Raw genomic sequence first — 18,507 nt, forward strand, 5'->3', positions numbered from 1 at the left:
GTTAATTACGAGCGCTGGCGGTAATTTAACCTTTTCAGGCTCGACTTGAAAACCTAGGCTCTTTAACTAACCAGAAAAAAGCGAGTAAAACGTGATCGTTTAGAATTTTTTTCATTTTCAATTACTGATTATACTTTACATTTGTGTCTTTTCACGGAAGAACGGTAAGATTAACCTAACAAAGAATTTTGAGGTCCTAGATGAACACAAAATCTCTATATTATTTGTATATTATTTTGCTTTCTTGAGCAACAAATACAAAATTAACTGTTATTTAATACAATTATAAGTATTTTATCAGTATGTAAATTGTCATGCTACGTTAAAAATTGGGAAAACAAGAAATGTAATTTTTTTCGTTACTGTTACTCATAATAAGTGGACACAAAAAGCAAAATCTCTTTTCATAAGAAGTATTACGTGTAAAGTAAAGAATGTAATCATTTGAGAAAGAGTTTGAGAACAATGAAATAATTAAAACATTTCGATGATGACTTGTTTGAAACGGAAAGCAATGTGCTACCATGCGTAGTTCACGGTAGGAAGATCATCGTTGAAGATCAGGCCGCACCTACTGACCCAGTGCACACGTGATCTTTCGTACGCACGTTCATGAATGCGATAGTAGTCACACATCACACTTGTATGAACGAGTATGTTTCGTTACAATACGCGCACGTAGAATTGTTTTTCTGTAACAGGAGTAGCGAAGTGCTTAGGCTGTTACGCAATTAGAAATGATGCTACTACGAGTCGTGCTAGTTAAAATCGCTTATTATACTTTGATAGTTGTTTTTTTTTTTTTTTTAATGTGCCATTGGCCTATAGAAGTGATTTCTTAATCCATTAAATAACAAATTATTGGTACTTTTAAAATTAATATTTATTTGTTGTGTACTGTACTCCAAAATACTAAATATATTTATGATTGTTAATAACAAAGATTCTCTGTCTTGATTAATGTTGGACATTTCAAAATTTTCAAAATGATATTTTCATTCTCTATTGAAGACCTTAAAAAACAGTTGCTACATGTATTCTTACGAAATAAAGAATACACAATCTTAATGCATTTTAGCAGAATTTAATATTTACATTTCACAGTAATTATTTGTCAAATTTAGAATTGAATTTCACACCTTTCAAGAAAAAAATTGGTTGCAACGACGTAACGCAAATGAAAATCATAGAAGTTTCATATGCAGCAAGTGTGCCCTCATTATTCGTCACGAAATTATACTCTGTACTTATAAACTCATGGTCGATATCGGATATAAGAAGATAGTTTTTTCCGAGGCTGACTTGTACTTGATCCATAATTATCATACGTACAATTACTGACATATTTTTAACCATTAAAATATTTAGACTGCGATACGTTTGCGATGTCATGGTCGAAGCGCTACAACTTTCTGTAACATACTTTGTCAATTGTTGTGCAATGAACTAACGTATATAAATTTCTACTCACAATTTCTTTATTAACAATTTTTTTATTAACGAATTAGTACCTACAATTATTGAAGTGAAAATAACCATTCCAATTCAAGCAAAATTAAATTGTACTATCTAAGCATCGTTTCAACAATTCCTTTCATTAATTATTTCATGCATTGTTAATAAAAATAACTGGCTTGAGTAATTTATAACTCAGAGCAATTACCACCTACATGTTTTTGTTTTGAAACAAAATTCTCCAGAGTAATTGTGATCAAACTTTAATACTTCTTTAAGTATAAAAAAATATATTTTAATTCTTTCGAGTTTAATCACTCCTCCAAAGGAAAAACTAATTGAAAGTCTCGGTATTATGTTTCGTCACAATAGATACAACTGCTCGTGGAAAAATGTCACTCCACGACAATAAATATTTGTAGAAGAAAATACGGCACGTGTGAAAAACGTTACACCGCGTGGAATCAAGGAAGGAACAGCAATCACTTATTTTGCAACATTGTTCAACAATAATGGAACTCGAGGACGAGGGTACATGCTATCCCAAAATTGATCATATCCCTTCAGAATTGCTAGACTTTATGAACTTTATGAATACTTACTACACCCACTGTATTATCGCGATACAAATTCACTTGTATTTCGTTATTTTTTAATTAGAGTACATATTAGAAATACACAAACACAATATCACACCCAGAATAATTTGAGGCGAGCGAATACTTTGTTTGTCCATAAAAAGAGAATCGGCATGAGGGAAGTTAAGCAAGAAAATTTGTGTCGCTTTTGCGGGTGCTCTCGACTCAATCCTACTTTCGTCCATGCATGTTTAAACAAGACGCCGTGCTGGCCTGTGCTCCAAGGTTTTGCACGTGTATACATCCGCAATACGACCACGCAAATTATACACCGTGAGTCACGTGAGGTCCAACATGTTCCGATGCATGCTTTTCGACGCACCAACAGCACGTGCCCGTGAATTAAATCCCTCGGTCACCTCGCCCTTCGTTCCAGGCTCCAATTACGCGACTTTTTCGAAATCCGCAGCTCGCGTGATTCCGTGAGTTGTTTTGGCTACGTCGGATTTACGTGCATCGAACAAGAAAGGAAGCACGAGTACTGACACGTGAAAAGTTGGGAAGTATAATGAATTGCTTCATGAAGTATAATTTCTCAATTTCAAAATATTGTTTTCTTTTATACTATTTCTCTTGTACTCTCATAGATAATATCTCAATTTTTAAACATTCCTCAACGGTCACCGAATTACAAAATTTCTCAAATCTTCTAAACTATCCTACTTTTCCTCAAGAAAGTACATATTTCTATCTCGAGTCTTCTGAATCAAACATCAAAGATGTAATATCGCCTACTACCCACAGTCAATTTTCAAGACATCCCACAACTCTTCCACATAAATTCATATCAACAATTTCTGTTACAGAATGGAACATGAACGAAGAATCCTCGATGACAGTGGATTCACTCTACTGCGGAACAGCGAGTGAGGCGTGACTCGTGGAAGAGGGCGCACGCGACCCTTTTTCGCAAAAATTGCGCGCCAGTGACACAATCGTACCTAAGTGAGTACGACACGGTCATACGGTGAACCTGGCTAACAAAGCCAGCAAACCGCCTGCGCAACTTGCACGTTACGACGTAGGCACGGTCTGTGTCATGCTTGGCGTTCCAGTTTAAGTTGTACCGCGGCACAGTGTGGAACTGCACGGTTTACGCTCGATTCCGCATCGTTCAGCGACGATCAGCGTGATTGACCACCTGTCGCGACACGTCCGCCGCTAGTCGATCCGACGCGATCGTATCGATCGATTCGACGGAAATTTCGCGTGCTGGTGATTCGCCTCGATTGCAATAACTTTGAATAAAACTTGGTGGCATTCTCTTGGTCGAGAACTTGACAGACAAGTGTCAATAACAAGGTTTTTCGATACGATTCGGTGAACACGTGAGCAGGAAGGATCTTCGGGGATCTAACAGAGTGGCTGCACGTGGACCGTGGCCCGCGATTACGTGGTGGGAAAAGGTGTGTACCGTCGTAACAACAGAAAAATTGGGAAACGTGGGGATCGATATTAATAGGTTTGCGAATATCGAAAGGGGAATTACAGATATTTTCATTTTTCATTAATCAGTAAAGGTAATGTTCAGCTATATAAAGAGACAGGCATATATACAACTTTATATTTGTCTGAGACTATTTTCAAGTAGTTCATGGAAAGTAAACATCGAAAAAGAAATATATTCAATTTTAATTCTATCTAAAGGGATCCTTGAAAGTCAGAAACGTTTATTTGAATAAATGCTCTAAGTCCGAAAGCTTGTAATATTTTAATTTTTTAAGGCTATTCTATCAAATTGTTACTTGAAATAATATCAACATAATTAGCAGTTTAAGAGTTATACTCTTATATATTATAATTTTTGAAAATATTTTATTTTATACATATATTTAATTATATATTATAAGAGTATAATTATACAAACAGAATTGTATATAATTTGATGTAAGTGTTAAAAGAATGTAGTGAAGATACTTTGAACCTCCGTAAACCTAATGTTAATAGTTGAGTTTACACTGGTCAAAGTTGCTTGGTAGTTCTGGTTGTTGAATTAATAATACGAACAATGCGTATATTTAGCAAGGTAGATTACGTTAATGAGAACGATGTTCGTGAAACTTTTAGATCTTGAGACTTTAATTGATGATAGTATTTATATAAATTTTTCACAGTGAAAGAGATGACACTGTAGAGACGAGGTGCAGAGTACAGTGTCATTGAGTCACGACTGATTGCATAATGTGCATGTACGTGTTCTAAGAATTATAATTCTCTCGGAAAATAAGAATTCCTGTATTGCATAATATAAATAAAAAATAAAAGTTTCGTATAATTAGAACGATATGGGAGATAAAAGATACATAGGTCCATTCGGATCGATTCTTTGTAAAATATTTAAGGAAGAATGCGAATGAGTTGAAGTTTTGTTAGTCATTCAGGAATTACAGAAGTGGAAGTGAATAAAAATGCATACCAATTAATGGAAATGAAAAAGAAAAGGAAAAAACGTTACAACTACCGAGGACACTGCAAATCTGTTAAACATACTACTATATCTTCGATATTCGATGGGGAAGAAGCAAATTAATTCATTAATATAATTAGTAATTTCCATAACATTGGTAATTTGAGAATTATACTCGAGTATATCATAATTCTATATAATATTTAATTTTGTATAATATAATAGATATAATATGTACTATAAGAATATAATAATAACAACAACATTTTATATAATTTCATATCATTATTAATTACAATAACAAAATTCTGCTGTAAGTTAATATGAACTATGAAATATGAATAATATAGAACGACGCTTGTACACAAAAAAAAATTCATGTAATCACTATCGAATGTGTAAGTGAAAGCACAGAAGGCGCCAAGAACGTATATCAGCGCATTCAAATCACTTGCTGTCTGCACTTGTCCCCAGTTCATGGGGTGACGTACAACCTTCCTACGTTTATTCTGATGTTTATCGCGTTAGGGTCGATGTGCTCGATGAGAGAGGACTACCATTAGAAAGCGGGAAGAATTGATCGCGGACAAAGGGTGAACCTGAAATCGTCCAAACTGGGTGACGGAAAAGGAAAACACCGACGAGTCAGAATGGCAGACGAAAATCCACAGGACCAGCGCGTCCCTAAGGAACGAAAAATAATCAGACACTTACCGTTTATCATGAAAATTGTGGAAGTTGTAAGTAAATCATCCCCCTTGTTGAAAAATGTACAATAGAATTATTATGGATAGAATTCGTGATCAAGTATTACTAAACACTAACTGTATTTAAGTGTTACTTCTTTATAAAAATTACAGTCTAAGAATTCATCGTTCATCTTGCTTATTTATAAATTACATATTCAATTTTGCAAAACTTACTATGAACTTTTTTCCAATTTCGATAGGTCCTGTCTGTATTTGCAATCGGATTATTAGTTGATCCACTCAACTCGTTCCAACGAATCCTGATCAGATCGAGGTTCAAACTAGACGATGCTGCGATCATTTACACCACCATCGCCGGTTACATCATAATCAACTCCCTTTTTATCATTTGCCATTTCCTCGGGGACAGAATACCGAAGCGAACGGTGAGTCGGAAATCCAACGTATTTTTACATTTTTAACTTCACCAATTATCTAAACAACAACATAACTTCAAAGGGATAGAATAATCCGAAAAAATCCAATCGATAATGATTGAATGGTTCTGAATATCGTATATAATTCAAGAAATGAAATATTGATCAAAGGCAGGCAAAGACTCCTAACATGCGTCTAAAGTAGTTTACTAGCAAAAGGAAAATGAAAGTTTTCGGATCAGAATCCTACGACTAGGGACTAAGTTAAATGGCGTGTCTGACGATAATAAATTGACGAAGTAACACAACCAAAGGATCGCGTGACGAACACAAAAGGAATAGTGTCGTGTTAGATTCACTTCCTAGATTGAGTATTTTGGACATACGCCCTGGCAAGGCTCAAATTTCTGGCATTTCGCTAGTTTCGATCAGAAGCCTAGCCCATTTGCACAGCTGAGACGTCGTCGTATATACCATGCACTCGATAATTAACAGATGCGTCACGTCCTTCGGACGTACACCAGTACATTGTTCACTTTCATATTTATACGCGAATATTCGATCGTGTTCTACGGATAGGAATGCTTCATATTCGAAGTATGAAACATGGAATTCTAAACAGCTGAGCTCTGAAACACTTTTGAAGACAAAGAATGATTGTCTATTGATGTTGAAACTACACGAACAATTACGACTGACGAATCTTCGGAAAATCAGAAGAAATTGTTTTTAAAAATTTTATTAGATATTCATTTAATATTTTTATTTATTTCGTCGATATGTATCTCGTTATAAAATATAACATAATATCTTCACCTTGTAATATATAGTTCTAAGAAACTTTTATTTTGTGGAGTAGTTGATATTGATCGGTATCGTCCAACTTTCCTTCAAGCGGAAAGGAAGACGTTTGTTTTACGCTTTACACTACTTCCTTTAATCATTTATCACTGTGCAACTTTTTCGTCAACTTTTCTTGAGAAAAGAAACTTTATCTTGCTTTTGACGAAGGAAGTTTAACTTCTATGTATATATCGATTTCGTTCTCTTCGTTTTATGAAACTAACAGTATTTCATGTTCGTATTGTCCATAGAAAAATGTTGCACGAATGACCTCATTAAGTATTCAAGGCTGCCACATGAAGGTTTGCTTGTTTTCCGAGTTCGTAAGTGACACTGGAAATTACGAATAACCACTACGTAACTGTATCGATCTAATTATCGATGTGATCTGGTAGTTGTAATTTGGTATATTACATTTTAGATTAATAAATTTAAGTCATTACACTAATTCTAGTTTAATGACTATTATAAGCTCGTTTGCATCATAAAACGGACCTTATTGAGTACAATTTAATAACCATCATCAGTTTCACGTTATTATCACGAAGCTCTGAAATATTACTACGATAATTAGACATAATGCTTGCTGTTATATCCACCATAAATGTTATTCTCATCACCGTGAAATATCAATTAATAGTAGTGGTGGAGTTTGTCCGTTTCGTTGGAAAGTAAATGAAGAAAACCATTAGCATTGCACGCAACTGTTCAACTTTATTAAACGTTGAACGTTTCAATTCTCGGTTTAGATAATTGTTTTATTTGTTAATTGATTTCCTAGATAATTCTCGTAACTCACATTTCTATACATGTAGATAAAGAAATGGAATTTAAATGGAAGCATCTCTTATCGTTTAAACAGTGTAAGATATATTTTGTTGTTGATACTTTATATATTTTCGAATTTTTCCAAAACCTCCAACATTTTTTCATATTTTCAGTTGCTCTAAATGTATAAATTGCCACGTTCAAGCGAAACGTTTAAAGTACGCTTATGCGTTCCGTTCTAGTTCGATTAAAATTCATAACTTATCAACGTTCAGGTTCCCATACGTTTTATCAATCACCTACTTTTGCGACGTTTATGTGCTCATAATATCGAGGACTCGTTATTTCGAGAAATAGCGACAGTTGCTGTCGTTTAAATCACACCGGTGTGATAACACGTAGAATAATTAGAGACTTTGTCGTGAAAGCGAACGACTTCATGTCCCCCTTACGGTATAAACAATTTTTAAGAACAATGCGTTAACGATTAGCGTTACAAATGTGTATTCGGTACATTCAGTCGAAAAGCTTATTTGCGAATAATTCAAACCCTCATTTTCTTTTTATTTAGAAACATATTTCTTACGATGGAAAAAATTCTTGAGAATTTGCAAGAGAAACATTTACAAAATGTTTTCTTGTATCTTATAAATAAATAAATCTTTTGTGGCAATTGAAATATAAAATTGATTCTTGAAATTAATTATAAAATATGAATAAATAATTATAATTATAATATTGTATCCTGAGATGCTTAAATAATTATTTTGGAATTTCTAATTGAACATGAATGTGTATGACCACAGGTTCCTTTATTAAGTACTTCTAACCTGATTATGCAATTATTTTATATCGAAGAGGACTGCGATAATAGAAGTCGCAAACGTTTTCTTTAATAGTATACGTTTACACTAACCAATAAATTAAGTTTTTTAATAGAGCCAGGAAAGAAATCATATCATTTTTTTTATGAATATTTTGCCTCATTTATTTCATGTTAGCTTTTCTCCACGCTGCGTGGCTAGACTGTAACGAAGAGACTGAAATATGTAACAGATTGATCTGAATACATTCTGAAGCAACATTGATCTGCTCTGATTCCAGCTGATAATGTTCGCCTCGGTGGGCGCGCTTCTACACATCGTCGCTGGAAGCGTTATTGTCTATAATTGGAGGAAGATCGTCGGCCCTTACTACAGCAACAACGAATTTTACCCGAGCAAACAGTACATGGACATGTTCATATCGGCAGCGGTGTTCACATTCGTGAACGCGTTGGTTTTCATCGTCGAAGTTATTCTCACTATAAGGTATTCGTCGAAGAACTCGGAGTGAAGAGGAAAGAAGGAAGTAGCTCTTACGAAAAGCAGAAAAATCAGTAATGACCCAACCAGAGAATTATGTACGTACTAATGACCAGTAAAAATTGATAAACCAAAAGAAATTTGCGATAAATGATCATATATATATATATATTTCTGAAACGTATAATAGTACCGTTTAAATTATTTTAATATCCGAATCGATAACGTCATGAGTGACAGTTAGTCAGATACATGTTAGTATAATATAGCTAATCGTTTTCACGACCTTCGAGAGGAGAAAATTGAAAAACAGAGTTTAGGGAAGCGTTTAGAGTTTCGAAGAAAACGAAACAAATAAGACAGAAAAGATTTCCACCGAATGTGTTCCAGATCATGTATGCCAGAGGAAGATTTCGTAAAATTTCATTGAGCACGAAATAATCCTGAAACCGACCGACAGTCTATAATATATTTAAGCAAAATCTGTATGCAATTGAAAACCAATTCTTGAGCCAAATATTCAAAGATTAGGTGTAAGCCCTGTCGCCGTCCAATCTAAATAAAAGTAGCACTTACGTAGAGTTAATTTTATTGTATCGTCACATAAAGAACGAAGAGTACAGCATTTGTATTAGCATTTTTAGAAAATGTACAAATTAATTTGTATTGTATTTGAATTGTATTGTAGAATATTAGATTGTGTAAACTGTTACTTAATCGTTTTCTTTTTTAGCAATTTTTATATGCAATGCGTTCTCGATAGCTTTAGCATTAGTGTAAGAATTTTATTAATAACTAACACCCAAAGATCTTTAAAACATGATCGAATATACCCTATATTTTAAGGATATGATAGGACCCACAGAGTAATATGAATTTTGATTCACATCATGCTACGATCCAAAGTTCGTATGATTATACGATTAACCTGTTAAGTGCATTAAAACTATAATTAAATAGCTTATTACTTCTAGCAACCTCTTTAGTGTATTATACGTTATACATGATTGTAAAATTCAATCTCAGAATTGCCATGAATATTATTAACTAAAGTAATGGTTTTACTTTTTCTTATTAAGTACTAATTGTAACTATAAAAAGACAAAAAAAAAACAATTTCTAATCGATTATACGCTTATCGATTTAGACGTGTCCCTCTATCAAACAATTCCGTCCAATTTAATATTAGGACTACATCGACGTATGTTAAAACAAATTACCATAACGATTATATTTCCATACGTACGGAACGTAAGAAAATATATAAAAGAAAATTAAATTTTATAACGTACATATACTATAATACGAATAGAATTACGGAAAATAAACGATTCATGTTATTTTATATAATTGTGCATTCTACGAAACCAATAAAAATAAATTTAAGCCTACTTGCGATATTTAATTCTAAAATCCGCAACGAATTATTTTATTTATAAACTTAGACTTTTACAGAAAGGGTGTTTCGTTTAATTCGGAATGATTCAATATCTCATGACGAAGAAGAAATGAAGAAGGGCAAATATGGTTTTTAGTTAACATAAATAAATTCATCTCCTTCATTTTGACGACGTATCCTCTGAAAGTCGATCATAAATGAATATAAGTCGAGAATTTATCCGAATGTGACAATTTAACGCCGTAGCCTTCGAGATGCAGAAAACAAAATAATTGGATGACACTTGAAGTCTCGATGAATTATTTGGAGGTTTGTTTGATGATATAAAAGGAATAAAAACATATTTCCTGTAAAAGCAAGTGAACCATGACGCGCGAAGGTTAACAAATTAAAAAAATATCTTTCACTTTTTCTTATCGCTATATCACGGGATGATAAAAAATTGCAATTCCTACACAGCAGGTACGAGTAATTGGCTCGAACGTTTAAATCCTTTCAAAGCGAAATCGGATGGTCAAGGATTCAGCACTTGTGTCAGATTGGTTATCAGACCTCTTAGGATATTCCAGTTTGTGAGTATCGAACGCAAAATTGAATAAACCGTTGCTATACCATGCTGGCATTTTCTGCTTGTGCGATGACGTTTCGTCAACGATGCACGAATGGTATTATTAATTCATTTTCGGTGATTAGCTAGTGGTGCTACTAATATTCGTGCTTGTGATTTACACGATTGCGGCTGGGAACACGAAAGTATCGTCTGTGACATGCATTTTGCTTATCGTCCTGTCGGGGATCTACGTTTTCATACTGGCGATCGACATGATCAGCCAGTTCAGTGGCGGAGAAATGGTCGCAGTTTCGGTACGCATCTACATAAACAAGTTCCTCCCAGAAGAATATCTTTTAATTTGTCATTGTTGAATGTGTGGCTAATTTGTGATCTTTTGGGGGAGATAAAGACCAACTTCAAAAAAGTTCTTAGAGACATCCAGAAAATATCACAAGTTACCCACAGTTATCTTGCACACATACTAGAGCAGTGAAATCTACAATTAGATTATTTTACCTGTAAACTAGCCCCGACGATGTGTTTGTGAACAATTCCTGGAATACTTTTTCTAATTGGGATATTTTTATTGCAGATGTTCCTTCTCTCCTTTCTGGGTGTAATATTTTTCGGAATTGCTGGAATTTTATTAATATTTGTTTACACCGCCACTGTACTTTGGTACATAATGACAATCCTGTGCCTATGTCTCCTGTTGTCAGTCCTCTTCTTAATAGACGCCGCAATGATACTCGCGTAAGCGTTTAATTATTATAATGTAGTTGCAAGATTTATTTCGCTGAAGCATCACGTGTTGTGTGACAGATTTTGGAAACGAAGCTGCAACCAGTGTTGTTGCGCGAGTCAGGCTGAAATATTGTACCAGAAGAAGAATTTTTGTCATCCTTTGTGCGAAGTAAGTACAACTAACACCTGTTTCTTTTATAACAACAACGAAACAGGAGGTGCTAGAGTAATAATGTTGTTTAAATTTTCATTGCAAGATTATACGAACGAGAGTCCATTATTTATTTAAAATGGGCGAAATGAACTATTCAAAACTTCTGTACAGTATGAATTTGTTGTGTAGGGTCGTTATTATCTATAAATATTACACATGTCTGGAAAGTTACAACTGCCTTCAATTAAAAATTGTAATCGTTCGACCAACTTCATATTAGAATTTCGCAAAAATTTAATTGTATACGAGAAGTGCAGTCTAATAAAAAATCTTTGAAGTAACACCCACCCCTCAAAAGATTCTCTACCCCTATTTTGAATCATTAATGAATTCGACGATACCACTATTAATATACAGTAAAAATAAACAATATTAACGTAATTTATTCGAAGTAATCTATGTTCCTGGAGTACCAACGTCTCTTTTAAGGTGTCTCTCTGCAATCTAGACGGTCAAATACGACCTGACGACTAGCATCAGCAGCCTCAGAATACCTTCTGGAGATGAGGGTGCGACTCCTGACCACACTTACCGAAAAGTCGGATATGGACATCGACGGCAGTATGTCGATTGTCCAACGAGTGCTCCATCAGCGTCCAAAGTCGACGTTGCTGAAGTTCAAACAGAACCCCGAAGGACATTCCACATAGAGAGCCAAGTGAGTCACAAGAGCAAAATTTAATTAACAAGGAAACATAAATATTGTAATTGCAAAATACCGTACGCTGTATTCTGTTAGACTGGGATTTGTTGGACACCACTAGACTAGGATTAATTTTGTCTTTAAATGCATGAAATTAAATGCATATAAATTACCTAACAAATGCAACAGTCCTATTTACAATTAGCTCTAATCTTTTTGATACACTTTTGATTATATAAGGGATTTTTCAACGGGAACTTTAGGATTTTGTTTTTCAATAACAAAGTACACTAATCAGCGTCAGACACTTAAGGAGGCACAACATTGTCATTGACAAAGAAAATCAATTTTTCTGCATTTCTTGAAAGATAAACATTATTGATACGGAATATTCTGTCATAGTTTGAAAAAGAAATTTCTGTTACATCCTTGGGTATGGAACAATGTTAGGTACTCGATCGATGTATTTTATTGAAAAAAAAAACCATGAAGCTCCTGTTGGAAAATTTTATCGAACTGGATAACTCCGATGATTATAAGAAATTTCTCAGACCCAACGGAGCGTAAAAGAGATTCCAGTGCAAACAGTGAGCAGATGCGAGATGTGCAATCAACAGATGCAAATTTTTTCGACGACCGCGGACGTCCAAGCTACAATGCAATCAGCGCCATGCACTCCCTGCCCTGCTCTCGTGCAGCTTATCCGAGGAGTGCCGTGTTGTTCAGGGTTAGTATAGTAATTCCATCTTAAGCATCCCGCGTCGCTGAATAATACAAATTGAGGAGAAACCAAACGGCGATACCACAAAAACGAATTTATTCAAAGCGAAGCGTTATATTATAGACAAAAAGGGAACTGCAAAGGTGTAGTAGCTAAATCTAGCGCAAGGTATTCTAGAAACGAGTGGCAAAGCTATGAAAGCTTGACTACGGTTATAGAGATCACAGTCGTAACTGTGTATCGTGCAATAATTTGCAGGGCTATCTTTGATACGATTGCTTAGGCGATTATTCTAATACAGGTCAGATGTAAGGACTTATTGTCAGATTAGTCACACTTCGAACTACATCGACAATCGTATGCCTCAATTGTATGGCTCAACCATATAAATTATAAATCTATCAAATTCGTGGGGTTGTTTTACAGCCTGTCGTACTCGGAAATGTTGATGAATTCTTAATCGGAATCTAATGGTCGCTTAGGGACCAGTTGAGGGAATTCTTTGTTCACTTTTAGCCTCAAAATAGTGGTATGTCGGTGTTAATGTTTAACGTTAGGGTAAAGTGCACTTTTTATCAGAAAGATTTCTCGAACGACAGGTCGTTCCGTCTTTAGAAAAGAGGATGTATGTACAAGTCGGTAAATCTATCTTTGCACGTCGTCGTGTCGACTTATCGCACGATAAACGACTCTGTGACCCACATTAGAGTACGCCTGGGAACTCCCTAGTGTCTAGAGTTATGATCATAGTTATTGAGTTACATAACGCGTACAATGCCAAACTGACTCGCCGATCATCTTTTTTTAAATTTAACACGATACAATAATAATATTGTAACAGTTAGTACGGTAGCAGGTTGTATAACATCAATTCGTTGAACCTAACCGTTCCAACCCTTTCACCTAGTTTTACCTACAATGTACTATGAACTTGAATTTTAGTGTGTATTTATCATTCTAGTGAATGAACTTATTATACTAATTTTTTCTTTATCTAGACCACTGTTTCTCCACTCACAAACTAAAAGAAATTAATTAAATTGAATGATATGTCACAAATACAGTTTGATTTATTCGAGAAACAATTGTTCGTTGAAAATGATAGAATTCGGAAGAGTTGCCTGTTCTTTACACAAAACGTAAACAGAGACTCAAGGCAGTTTTATGCTTTTGAAATATCCTCGAATAGACCTAGGAAAGTCGCGCAGCGAACCTTTCGGCAGGTAACAGGCATAATACGCAGATTAAGGATTGGTTTATTACCAGCCTCGAGCAACAGCAATATACCACAGCAGGTCACCAGACGCGAAGGTGACCATCGAAAGGATACCTTCGGTCTCGTTGAGTCCGCAGGTAGTTGCCAGCGAGGGTGTGAAGCCACCCCTCTTCCGTACTACTTTCGACACACCCAGTCTTTTGTAAATCAATTCAGAATACACCCGATCGTTTTCCTCAAGAAACATACGACGCAACACCGGTCAGTTCTCGTACAACCTCGTCAAGAGACCCAACAAAATAAAGGGCAATAGTTCACTCAATACACGAGTTTCTTTCTCTCTACCAATAGCTATACATATATTGAGTAATAGTTCGGCAAGTGAGTACGAAGATTGCACAACCCCACAAAATTCTACTGATACAGCTTCGAATGATTGGCCTCTAATTCTTAGAATTCTTGTAATTATGTGAGAAAATGTTGATAGAGAGGTGGGCGAGCGAGAGGGTGGCAGAGTGAGTAAGGAAGATGGAGAAAAAGAGAAAGAGAAGGATTGGAAAGTAAGGAAAGATAGCAAAAGACCAAAGATAAGGTTATAGGTTAGAACTTAGATTAAATGAAGTATTAGTAGGTAAAGTGGAGGAATGTGAGAGAATGTGGAATGTGTGTTTGTGGAAGATTTGTAACCGAGTCCATTTCTTGATCTGAAAAGCTGAATTTATTCAATTTCGTGATTTTAATCTTATTTGAAATGTAGTTGCAGGTGCGTGGCAGGTATAGTTCAAGTCCCGCAGCAAAGCCAACAGCAGCAAACGCAGCGATCGGATCAAGATAAAAAACCGGCCAAGGATCAAGTGAAATGGGTGCAACAGGACCAAAAATCTTACGGAATGTTGACGAGTGAGAAAGCTCCAGTTCATCAGGTTGCAAGTACAGGCGATAACTTGAAACACAATTGACTTTATTTGGACCTTAGTTAACGATCGTCGATCAACGATCGGTGTAACGTACTTACCGCGTTTCCTTACAACCGCAGTGAACCTTCAACATTATAAAACCTCTAACAAATGTGACAAATATACGATTGAAAAGTTGTTAAACGATTATTTCTTCGACTTTCTGAACACTGCAATTTATTTGTCGAGATCTCTAATTACGCGTGACTAAGACTTACATTGAACGATTGATCCGCCGAGATCTTACGTTTCGACGTTCGCCTTTTTGAAGGTGGACAACACGAACAGCCAAAAATGACGGGAATGGCGGGAACGATCACTAAGCTCACGCTTGCATCCTACTCTGTCACACCCAGCAAGAAAACTCACACTTCGAGTCAAACTGGTGGCGACGATACGAAGACAAGGTAAGGTTTTTTTATTTTGTACAATTCGAAACACATCGTTTTACATGTACAGAGTGAGGCATTTGAAGCAGATTATCTGAATAATTCGTTTCCTTTTACTAATTGAAAAATATCGAATAAGAGTTGCTGAACCACTTAAATCGTTGGATGTGAGATCTACGAAACGCAGAGTAATATTATTATGAAGTAGTTCTTTTGTATAATTTTTTTCTTTTTCATATCTGGACTTTATAGTTTGTTTTCTTTTGAATTACTTAGGTTAATTAATGTTACTGAAGACGATACAGAGTGAGTTAATAAAGTTAGACATTTACTTTGATTTCAAAAACATAAACAATTTATTTCATCTCCAACAAAAAAGACAATCTTCACCACTTGATTCGTCAAATTTGTATATTTTAATCTCGAAAAAGTGTCCACCTAATTTTCACATATTAACAATATCACGTTTCTATATCAATTTTCCTATTTAAAAAAGTGAGCACTCAAACTAAAATTTTCCTAATATATTATCAGCAAAAGCACGCCTACCTCGTCTGAAGAAAAGAAATCAAAAGTGAACGCGCTTCAAAGGGAACAATCGGGAGAAAAGAAGCCCACGAAGAAACAAAACGAAATTTTGATACCAGAGAGAGAGAAAACAAAAACAACAAACGACGTCGCGAAACAGCCCGTTAAACCTCCACCGAGGAAATCTATAAGTCCTCTCGCACCGAAACAAATCAAATCCTCCGCAAAGAAAGAGGGACTTCGAAAGTCCGTGGAATTTTCTGCAGTGGAACCAGTGTCTATTTTAGAAGAACAAAGTGAATCGACAAACGAGAAGCCAGTATCTCCAGTGCAACAAATGGCGCAGGTAATAGATCGTTTGAAAGAATTTGAAGGAAGCAAAATGGACCAATTAGGGGTAACAACTGAAGAACCGAACCCCAAGGTGGATACAACCATAAAAGACCCGATGGCAAAATTACCAGAACCTGAAAAAAAGGAAGAAGAAGTGAACGCTGCTGCAGAACATCAAATGAAAGACAAACGAAGCAGTCCTGATGAAACGAGTGCCGGACAAAAACCTGAGGTCCTCGCCAAAATAAACGAGGAGAAATCGGAAACAAAACCTGTCACAAATGCTACAACTGTGAGCGAATTTAATTTGGGGAACAGAGAGAGTAGCTTTTCCACTGATAAATCCGAAAGCGGCTACGGGAAGCTCGACGATTCGGTAACGAAGCAAGAAGATGGCGCAAAGGTGGATCAAGGCACTCTGCCTGAGCCTAAACCTGACACGGGAACGCAAGGGTAGATTTTTTATTCGATTATTTAATACACATTATTTTTTCATCAAAATGATAAATGATCTTTCTCGGAAATTTTCATTACTAAATTTGAATTCTATCCACGAGTATTTCCTCAAGTTTATTATTAAACCGCTAAACGAAAATCTTTCTTGTAAAAAGAATTCATTAATTTCTTTTTAACCCACTCACTGCCAGACAAATTTAAAGCGTTTTGCAATGGGCACCATGATTTAATACAGATGTGTAATCTAAGTTATTATTTTGATAATAAAAAGTGATATTAAATTTATTGCTTTAAAAAGAGAACTTACGATCTTCTTTTGCAGTAATTCGTGACTCGAACGGCTATAAACTTTTTCGTTGAGTAATTTGAGTAATTTGCACTACGAGACATCTTGTAGATGGCAGTGAATGGGTTAAACTATATTATTACCAAATATATTTTAGACCTAACACAAATCAAGTAATGCTTTAAATGTACTTGTTTCTGATAAAATTAATGAAGTACTTTATTCAAACAAAGAAATACTACCAACTTTGGCAGTGTACTTTCTAAAGTGCAACAACTTTGCGTGTCTCTAATCTCATTTGGCCGCAATGCATATTTTATAGCAAACCGGAAATTGCTTTGCAGGTCTATTTGTCTATCGGTTCTTGGGTTGAAACTCGTTTCATGTGTTACCCAACTTCGTAAATCGCGAATAGAAATTGAATAGTATAAAAACGTCGCAATTCAACTAATAACACGTTATAGACAAGTTTCACTTCTTAACTTCGTAATTGTCTTATTGGAAGCAGCTTATAGAAATCAAATTTTTATAAAATTACACTCAATTACTGTTTCAAGATAACGTATGACATTCTAGAACTGTCATAGATGCTTCCTTGGCCAAATCAAAGAGAACTCACATTCTTCGAAAGAAAAACAAAGTTGAACCTGGTGAATTCAAGTAAGCAAGAGTATACGTTCACTGGAACGAATTAAAATTAACAAAATTACTTTGTTGAATATATTAATTGTATTTCATAACGAAAGTAAGTAGCCATAAACATCAAAATGTGGATATTTAGGCATGCTGACACGACCGTTCAAACTTTGATCCGTGATGATGGCGATAGCGGTTTACCCACTGGTAAATCAGAATTCGAGGTAAATGCAAATAAAGTTTAAAATTGTTAAACCTAAGATGAATTTCTAGAGCAAAACGAAATCAACAGAAAAGTTGTGATTCGTTTTTATTAATACATAGACGTAATAATGAATAAGGAATCCCATTCCTTTTAAGCCTACATTTACATTTCACTAATCAACTTATTATATATAATATCAATATTATATATAATAGAGAGGCTTGTACGTGTAAGAAACATAGGCTAATATTTGGCAGATTCAAAGCATGCACTATTTATTATCTCTCGACTCCTGGTATCATGGCTTTTTCAAACCCCAGAAATATAAAATTATTAAAAAACAGTAGAGAAATACAATTATTTTTTAAATTTAATTATCATAATTGCGAGTCTTGCAAATGACTCGAAACCAAAAGTCAAAATGTAATAAATGAATAGTGCTTGCTTCTACTTTCTTTAATATAAATAGTACATTTCAATGAAATATTTTATAGAGATTGTTTGTAGGAGAAAAGCGAGGTTTCATAGACGAAAAAGATATAAATATTTGTTATGCTTGCAAAAGGCTGCAGGTAAATATTACTGCTTCGATATTTCTAATTACGAATTTGCAAATGATTCAACACATCGTGATTTCTGTCAAAATTCACATAGGGCCCTCTAGCTTCTAGTTCCTATCGATTCTGC

At 35.0% G+C, this 18,507-nt stretch overlaps 3 protein-coding genes across 3 annotated transcripts in view; 2 read left to right on the forward strand and 1 right to left on the reverse strand.

The window, feature by feature from the left end:
* LOC128874408 (adenylosuccinate lyase) overlaps window positions 1–18,507 on the reverse strand; it is a 36,822-nt gene that overhangs the window by 13,047 nt on the left and 5,268 nt on the right. The window lies entirely within an intron of this gene.
* LOC128874411 (uncharacterized) lies at window positions 2,960–9,930 on the forward strand. Its single transcript, XM_054119190.1, has 4 exons — window positions 2,960–3,499; window positions 5,029–5,240; window positions 5,450–5,635; window positions 8,342–9,930. Exons 2-4 carry the CDS (start codon window positions 5,151–5,153, stop codon window positions 8,570–8,572), a joined length of 507 nt encoding a protein of 168 aa, XP_053975165.1. The 5' UTR covers window positions 2,960–3,499; window positions 5,029–5,150; the 3' UTR covers window positions 8,573–9,930.
* On the forward strand, window positions 11,013–18,491 carry LOC128874407 (uncharacterized). The gene is made up of 10 exons (XM_054119186.1): window positions 11,013–11,246; window positions 11,316–11,406; window positions 11,900–12,109; window positions 12,646–12,821; window positions 14,789–14,931; window positions 15,259–15,394; window positions 15,911–16,690; window positions 17,556–17,639; window positions 17,761–17,839; window positions 18,328–18,491. The coding sequence occupies exons 1-10, from the start codon at window positions 11,086–11,088 to the stop codon at window positions 18,346–18,348; spliced, it is 1,881 nt and encodes a 626-aa protein (XP_053975161.1). The 5' UTR covers window positions 11,013–11,085; the 3' UTR covers window positions 18,349–18,491.

The sequence above is a fragment of the Hylaeus volcanicus genome, chromosome 3, assembly GCF_026283585.1.
Source record: "Hylaeus volcanicus isolate JK05 chromosome 3, UHH_iyHylVolc1.0_haploid, whole genome shotgun sequence".
NCBI classification, from domain to species: domain Eukaryota; kingdom Metazoa; phylum Arthropoda; class Insecta; order Hymenoptera; family Colletidae; genus Hylaeus; species Hylaeus volcanicus.

Coding starts and splice junctions, on each gene's coding strand:
- LOC128874407 (XM_054119186.1), top strand. CDS start 11,086: ATGTTCCTTCTCTCCTTTCTGGGTGTAATATTTTTCGGAATTGCTGGA. Junction 11,247..11,315: donor GACGCCGCAATGATACTCGC/GTAAGCGTTTAA, acceptor GTTGTGTGACAG/ATTTTGGAAACGAAGCTGCA. Junction 11,407..11,899: donor TTTGTCATCCTTTGTGCGAA/GTAAGTACAACT, acceptor TCTGCAATCTAG/ACGGTCAAATACGACCTGAC.
- LOC128874411 (XM_054119190.1), top strand. CDS start 5,151: ATGGCAGACGAAAATCCACAGGACCAGCGCGTCCCTAAGGAACGAAAA. Junction 5,241..5,449: donor TCATGAAAATTGTGGAAGTT/GTAAGTAAATCA, acceptor CAATTTCGATAG/GTCCTGTCTGTATTTGCAAT. Junction 5,636..8,341: donor ACAGAATACCGAAGCGAACG/GTGAGTCGGAAA, acceptor CTCTGATTCCAG/CTGATAATGTTCGCCTCGGT.